This window comes from Amblyomma maculatum, chromosome 11, assembly GCF_055883805.1.
Source record: "Amblyomma maculatum isolate TAMU_Amacu chromosome 11, ASM5588380v1, whole genome shotgun sequence".
Lineage (NCBI taxonomy): Eukaryota > Metazoa > Arthropoda > Arachnida > Ixodida > Ixodidae > Amblyomma > Amblyomma maculatum.
The window spans coordinates 45,976,477-45,985,176 of record NC_139354.1 but is presented as its reverse complement, the minus strand read 5'-3'; the positions used below and the strand labels follow the sequence as shown (position 1 = coordinate 45,985,176).

The window sequence follows — 8,700 nt, the reverse complement described above, 5'->3', positions numbered from 1 at the left end:
TTGAGAAAACAGTTACCGTCGAACCCAGAGGCAAGGAAGCGGCCTTAGTGTTCTTTTGTTTCCATTATGTTTTAGTTTTTTTTCTTTCATTGTTTAACAAAATGCTTGCTGACTAACAGTAGAAATTATTCTTCAAATTTTGTCTTCCTAGTCTGCTTGATTGTATTCGCTCCTTCGTAATTAATATGATTAGGGATGACTAAGAGTTCATTAACTCGGACTCGCCGGGTTTGCAGCTGCCCGAAATGTTGGGCAGTGTTCCCGTTTATTCCTGTTGCTATTTGGAGGGCTTTGGCCTTGAATGTCGAGTGCTTATGGCTATCAGATGGCTGGATGTTAAATCTGCAGCGGCCCAAATAAACCCCCCCCCCCCCCCAAGAGAAAAAAAGATGTTAGTATCATTTTCCTCGTTCCCAGTTTTCTTTTTCTCATTTTGTCTTCCTTCTTTTAGAATGTTAAACGTTACTGTGATGTAGTGTGTTATTTGAGGAAAGATAAATGAGAGACTGATATGTTCAGTGCATTTTGCACTTTCGTTTGCGTCGTTAACGGATATTATATTCGAGAAGAAACTTAGAAAATTCCTGCCTTTTGCACTGAAAACGTGCTCTCCTTTCCTTTCCCGTTTTTCTTGTTTTCACTTTCTTTGGTTGCAGGCCATTCTTGCGCTGGCTACCTGCAACATACATTCGCGCCCATGATGAGCACGTCGTCGATGACGTCATTGCGGTAGACGGTGCATTCTGCATATTTCCAGCTTTTTATGCGATTGAAAACATCAACGGGCTCAGAGAGGACGAAGAAAAGTACTAAATCAAACATTTTGATCTAGCATAGGTCCCATAAGAACTCTTTCAGGGAGTCGAAACCTTTTACGACGTCTATCAAAGCAATGCCGCGAAACGTCTGTAGTGCAGGTGTGCATCCGCAGGAAAAGCCGCCACTTGCCGCGACGCCTCTGGGAGGTTAGGTGCTCCGGCGGCATCGTTGTGCCTTCCCAGAAGACACGCACACAGCGGCAGCTACAATTCTTAACGTGCACTGATGGTCTACATCTAGCTGTAAAGCTTTACCGCTAACAGCGAAACGAAATTTGGAAACCTTGACACTAATAACCCACGTTGTGCGCCGTACCTTAGAAAAACACCGCAATGCTGAAATAATACTGCTGTCACTCCTCTGAAGTCTAGCGTTCAAAACATTTCCATCCGAATGGTCTCAGCCCACGCACCACTGTGAGAGATGTATACAACAGAAGAGTGCTTGCCATCTTGTCGCACATCCTGTCCGCAGGTATCAGCACGAGAACTACAATGAACGCATCAGCATATGATGTAACGCGGACGAAACTCACTAGAATAGGCCCAATTGCCGATGATGTATCGCCTGCCCATGGTGACAACCGGGGCTACCGCAGAGAAGACGAGCACACACCATCACCATATAGCAACATGCTCAGAAGCTTTGCTTTTCAAGCCCGCCTTTATCGTCACTGCGGCTGCCTCTTCGTCAAGGACATGCTGGCCAAGCCTCCAAGGTAGATGCTCAGAAGGGATGAGTTTGTTTCTGTACATGACGCTGCAAGACTACGTACCATAGTTGCGAAAAGTTCTAACTACGTGAACGTGGCAGTGGATTTGAAGGTTTTGCTATATTTTATTTGCAAAACTGCGTTTGAGAAAATTTAAAAAACCAATGAGTTCTTTATTATACAGGTAGGACTGCTATTCGAACTTTTCTAATGCTCTTCAAGCATACATTTGACGAATTTTATGTGGTTAATTACTGCATTTTGTTGCTTCTTACGCTTCATTTTTAAGTACCTGTTATATTTGACAATGAAGTTACGATATTGCTTATGGAAAGCTTACATTTGAAACATTTCAGTGACCGGTAGTGAGCAGCATGTGTTCTGGAAAGATGTTTATTTTCTATTTTCAACAATAAGACGGCACTTACAAGCAGCAATCCTAAACTCAATCGCATACCTTATGACTGCAATAAATAAGAATACTGCTGACGAGGGTAAAAACTTATAAGCTTAAAAGCATTCCACATAGAATATTGCAGCCAAGTGGTGGCCTAAAACTAAAAGCCTTTTTTTACTCCTGCTGAAAGATTATGCGACTTTGTAAATAAATAATCACTATAATTTCGAGTTTATTGAAAGTGTTTCATTATCTAGACGTCGTTCTTTAATTCGCAGACATTGCTGTTATGCTTACAGGTCTCCTAAGGTAATCTGGGTCCACTGGTACAGCCTCTACGCAGCCGCATGCTTCATCTTCTACCTGTGGTTCGAGATCGACATTGTTACCCGTAGTCCGATTGTACTGGGTGACACATACAGATTCTTCACCAAGTCCCTTCTCGTTCTCCTTAACGTCGTCATCGTTCTCAATGCCTGCAGTAACTTCTTGACAATGGTATTTAGCTGCCGAAAGATTCTCGACTTCTTTCTGAAAGCCGCCCGTTTCGAGAAGGAAATAAGCATTCCAACGTGCAAGTGCTGCAGCCAGAGGCATTTTTTGTTGTCCGACCTCTCAACAGCGATGATGTTCGTCGTTTACTTCGCAGGCTACATGATGGCGCTCTTCTACCGGGAACAAAAGGTTGACATCTGCGACGTACTGAATGTTCAGGAGATCGTTGACAGAGTTTGCTGCATTTTTGCTGCTGTCCTCTTCTTTGTGTACGACAGTGCAAACATTCTCACCCTGCGACATTCGGCAGATGTGCTGGAAAGATACGTGACCTTCCTCAAGCAACAGTTGGAAGAATATGCAGGCGATAACTGCCTGCAATGCGAAGTGGCAGCGAAGAAAGTTCAAGCGACGAGGATCCAGCTTACGACTGTTTTAGAGCTCAAGAACCACATCAACGGTATCTGGCAGAAGTCGATTGTTGTCTCTAGCATAGGAATCCTTCTGGTAACTTGTATCACTCTGTACACCGTCATCCCTCAGGGGATGAAGAGCACTGAGATATGGATTGCGATCGGCTACTCGGCGTTCGCTTCCTACGAGTTCTTCAGGCTCGCGAACGTCGGTCAGTCGTTGTCCAGCGCTGTAAGTGATGCTATTTTTGTGCTTACCTTTAAACCTTTGTGACACCACAGTATGTGCCTATGGCCGATGCAGCAACTGTTTACCTACTCTTCATGCTGATTTAACTCAACGTACTGCGTTTTATGAAGCACCGGAGCTTTACTTAGTGGTTACATTAATTTTTGGACGCATCCAAGCCATATGCCTCTTTGGAGTTGCGGGCTGGAAGCACTACATCATATGCTAAAATTTATACAAACCTTTCGTGCTTTGTAACGCTGATAATATATGTCTAACTAATTCTCTCAAATACATCTAATGACCTTGCAAAATTTGTTTGCGGCCACGGCAGCGAGGCGTAATAGTAAGTTACCAACTGATGCGTTTCGTCCCAGCTTTCACCTGAGAAGAAATACTGCCTATTTTATAGCGCATAATGCTTCCTACGGAAGCAAGCTGTTTAGCCAACCTTTAGATGGTGAGGAGAAACACGAATAAAAAACTTAGGAGCAGTTGGCGTTGATTGTTCAGCCATGGCTTATCCGTAATATTGTACGCAGTTGAAGTGGGGCCTCAGCCGGTGATCTTAGTGACTTGAAAAGCATGCAGGTAAGATTACCTACTGCAAACCTTTTTGTGTCGAAACTCTGGGCTGTCCTGAAGAAAATTATCACGTTCGTTATCTAACTATTTTTTATATTTTGACATAAGGTAAGGGTAATGTGTTTCTTTCGGAACCGTAGCTTGATGCTGTGATACAAGTTGCGGCGCCGAATACCTGTCAAGCCAGAAATTACCATGATTTACTGGGTTGTTGCCGTATAAAACGCCTGAAGTAAAGTTGATATCAAGGTGACGTATACTATGTGCATACTTACATATATCCTCTCGCATTTGCTTATCTGCTTTAAGGTAGAAAATATCAAGAATTTATGCCGAAGAACTCTGACTCTGGATCGCACAGTTGCTTTCAACATTCAGGTGAGAAATGTCACAGGTGAAAAATAGCGCTAAAAAATAAGTAGACTAAGCACAAGTGACCGCAGAATTTGAATGCTTATGGTGAGCTGTTAAGCACCCCAAATTTCAAGGTTGAAACAGATGTACTTAATTTGAAATGCCTTTGTATAAAATTTGAATACAATTTTTGAACAAACATGACTCCTGGCTACAAATATTATGTCCGCTGTTAAACCCTATTTTCCAGTACCAACGTTTTGTTACGAAGATTGCTGGAAGTCCGAAGACACATTTCTTGAAAGAAAAAGTATTTTAAGGCGGAGACATTTCTGCACTCATGGTGATGTTGGTGTCCATTCGCTGCATATCTCCACCGCATGAAGAAGTAATTGCAAATTACCAGCGCTGCGACGAGGAACAACAACAAGAGACGAAGCACAACGACAAGCGCTTGTCATTTCCTTCCTCACTCGTTATTGTTCCTCTTCGTAGTGCTGGTAATTTGCAATCATGTACCAACTAGCTCAAATTTCCTCAATACTGAAGAAGTAATGTGTCTGCAAAAGAAATCGAACTACTATCCCACGGATCCGCATGTAGCACCGCGTGTTGGCAACTACACCACGCCGGGCTCGTAAAAGTCTGATGGGTTTTTTACAGCACAGTATTTATTACACGCGCTTAAATGACGTAAACATCTATATACATTATTTAACGTAATCAACCTGTAGGCGAACAAGTTAAATTGAAATATTCTATACCACACAATTAAAAATGTTTTAACGCAACTCCTCTATAACGGTTGAAAAGAACGACAATACACCTATAATGAGAGCCAGTCCATTTGACACTCGCTGTCTTTGTAAGTGTCCGTCAGCTGGTGCACTATCTGGCGGAAATGAGCATGTGCGTCTTCAACAGACTCTGCAGTCCAAGGAGGAAAATCAGGTCAAAGGGTTCAAGGTCATATTTAGTGACCATTATGTAACGCACACAGTAAAAATTCAAAACAATCTTTCTTCAGTGTTCTTTGTAGAAGGTCCTAAAATTATATCGCGTCTTCGGAGGCAATAAAACAGCGTTCGATGGTTTAAGGTGTGTCACATAGCCGACATTAACAGAATAAACGAAATATTTATTAAGTCACACTTTACCAGATAGAATTTGGCATAAAAATTAAAGAAAAACATTTTGGTACAAGGGAAAACGGCATTTTACGTACGCTTGTCAACACATCACGCCCAATACAATTTGATTGCAATCAGAGGCCAGGACAGTATAGAAATGGATTCTTTGTTACATTTTTACGTGAAAGAGGGAATAAGTACTCATAAAGAAGCGAAGTTCCGCAAAACGCAAAAAATCGTAAACACCGCTCATAAACCTAAATTATAAGGGCCGATCGGTAAAATTGGAAGAGTCCACTAAGTTGGGAAAAAGGTTCACAAAGTTTTACGCTTGACAAGAAGAACTGCGACCAGTTTCTCAAGGTAACTTTGAGCAATTGGTCTTAGTTTTTATTTGTCATCAGTGGGGATGGCAGTAGCGATGACAATAATGGTGCATTTAGTTGATAATGATGATTGCTAGTGATTGGAAGGTAGTAGGAATGAAATCACTGCAGTTATTGAAAACAGGTCTTTAATGTGGCTTCTATCACTTCTACATTTAGTCATACTTAAGCTCAGTCTTGTAATTTGTTATTTTCACAACCCAGAAAATTTCAAAATGCCTTCCTTTTGAGAAACCACTATAACATTCCCTAATCTTGATTCCGCTATCCACTTTCAAACTATCAATTTCGGAGTGCGTTATGCAAAATTGTTACGGTTGGAACTTTTGCACGCGAGAATAAGTTTTGCTTTATTCTACTTTACAGTAATTAATTCATTCTCCAGATCATTTATTTGGACAACAGCATCAACCCAGATGACATCAGCTTACACGGCAATGATTTCTTCAAAATCAACATGGGGCTGCTGGTTTCCGTAAGTCGCTAATAAGATATGAGGTTACGATGTGAACGGAAAAATTTGGTTTTTATTTTCGCAAATTTTTCAACCTTATCATAATACCGTATTTTATCTCAAATATGTTCAGCACTCCAGTAGTATAGATATAACCTTCCATTCTGGTGATTAGAGTTTGTTTAACCGTTTAAAACAGGAACACTATTCAATAATGCTAGTCACCTGCCAGCCAGCGAGATATTGGTTAGATTAATTTGCACTACTCTGAACACTTCACATATTGCATGCGTGTTGTAGGAAGAAAGAGATACTTGGAGAGGACCCGTTTGCTGCATTGCACGTATAAAACATAATATCGGCGCTACTGAGAACCTGCAAGATCATAATGATTGTACAGCACTTCTACGACCAGCCGCGTCCTATATTTGTTACCGAAATAAGCGAAAAGGGCAGAGAACGAGAGGATGAACACGTGCAACACTTTTCGTTCTGTCGTTTGCTGCACTGCCACGGTGTAACAAAGTCACACCAAACAAGCAAAATTTCCATATTATTGTCAAATGCATGTTAACAAAGCCTGATTAATTTGGCTACGTCAAATATACTACTGATATATGAGGTTGTTATTCTTTCCGCAGTATAAGGATCTATACACTTCATGGTTGATGAAAGTTTTGTGCAATAGAAGGGTTTTGTAGAATTTGTAATGCGTCCGTGAAAAAACCAAGATCACATGCGCAGTCTAAATTTAGGGCTGCTCGAAGGCAACATTTTCACATTTGATGATTCCAAAAACAGTGCATATTCGGAAAGGTTTAAAACATTAACTAAAGATTGGTGCTTATTGCTTTTAATTTAGAACTATAGCATGTAGGCCTGATCTAAGTTGTGAAGGCTTCATTGACCCTGAATTACGGGTTTGAAATTAAATTCTGTCAAGTAAATAATTTGAGGACTGCCATAGATTTCGATAGCGTAGTCAGTACAAAAACATGTTTTAAAAGAAACATTTCTACTCAGTAATGCGGTAAACAGGGTATATTTTGTGACTGCAGAATTGCAAACTAAACCTTCGTGTATTGTCTGTTCTCGATGTTCATTTATTTTGACACGTTTTCTTTTCAGATGGCGGGATCCATCATAACGTACACAGTGATACTAGTGCAAACAAGTCCAGACTTGGAGGGCACAACGAAATGCATATCTGATACCTCGAGAGCGAACCTCACGGCATCAATTTGAGGAATAACAAATAACACTAATAAAGATATAATGACGCAATTATTTTCGCTACCAATAAACAGCACCCAGCTCGCCACCTCTGAGAACACCCGGAAGGCAGGTTAAGAAGAGGAAATCGTAAAGCAAACTGTCTTTATAAGGTAATGTATTCACATAGCAACATGATAAGAAACTTTACATCGCATATGCGGAAACGTATCACGTCAAAAACAAATTGCTTGCCATAAGGGCAGAATTTTTGCAGAAATGTGTGGCCTCCAAGTTGTCCACTCAAGATGTTATGCTGAGCATCATTTTCTTCCCAGCTTTTATAATTACTCCTAATAGATACCATTTTGTTGCAAGGAGGCTAAGAAGGGTAGTTGTACTACTGGAATAATTTTTTGACAGGTTTCTTATTAAAATATTATTGTTGTCGCGGCCGCCAGCACAATACAATGGCATATGGGTTGCATGGCGGAAACCTGGCATGATCATCTCAATCGAAGAGTATATGTAAGTGCGATGGCATGGCAAACTGCTCTGAGCCGCTCGCAGTAGTTTAAAACACCCCTTCAGTCAAGCCGCAAGAACCTGCCTGCACCAGATGCAGGCAGCATGTCTTGCTCAGTATTCAATAGCTCTAGAAAGCTAGAATATGATCTCACATGCCCATCTTAACAGCGAACATCCGGTAGGCGCTGCGAAATGCGCACACACTCGATGAGATGCATAGGCCTGGTGAAGTAGGGCTTTCGCACTAGCTTCCTTAACGTCATTATCCGAATTTATTTTGGTGCCTAGTTTAGAAAAAGAGCTCCACCACACGGCTAAGAGACCGACTCATCATCATCATAATTTATTATACCCTTAAGGACCCTGGGTGAGGTATTACATATGTGGAGAGGTAACATAAAAACAATTGTTGATGGCCTAAATTGAGGCAGAACAGCCATTAGGCTCAAACACAAACCCTTCAAATGATGGAGGCGGTGCAATAAACTAGAAAAGGAAGCGCTCGGTTATGACGCGAAATGACATGTCACGCGATCTATTAATCTAGTCGGGTCACGTTCACTTACATATTCAAAAAGCTGAATCCATTCTTGAACTGCGACTGTTAGAAATGATTTGTTGAATGTGTTAGTAGATTCATGTAAGCGCTAAATTCTCTTGGAGGTGAACAGACGAGATAATATACGCACTGGTAAAACTAATGCAGAATCACGGAGATGGTAGAAGTTACGGTAAAGTTTATGGAACAGGCATAGGTTTGAAATGTTGCGTGTTAGGGCTAGTGAGCTGAAACCCTACCGATAGATGTTTTATTACTGCTGATGCTGAAGAGAAGGTCACAATAAGAACACCGGATGAGGGCACCAAATTGCGGATGCGCATCCGAGCGTTGGACAAATGAAAGTTTTTACGCAATTTTACGAATGGATGGCTGTGATAGTGAGTGACCGTCTAATGAAGCCTGGGGTTTTTGAAGTGTCAGCTGC

At 41.3% G+C, this 8,700-nt stretch overlaps 1 protein-coding gene across 1 annotated transcript; it reads left to right on the top strand.

Moving 5' to 3' along the window:
- Window positions 1-1,313: 1,313 nt before the first annotated feature.
- LOC146173718 (uncharacterized) lies at window positions 1,314-7,219 on the top strand. Its single transcript, XM_084585254.1, has 4 exons — window positions 1,314-1,537; window positions 2,228-3,068; window positions 5,906-5,995; window positions 7,103-7,219. Exons 1-4 carry the CDS (start codon window positions 1,314-1,316, stop codon window positions 7,217-7,219), a joined length of 1,272 nt encoding a protein of 423 aa, XP_084441380.1.
- Window positions 7,220-8,700: the final 1,481 nt, after the last annotated feature.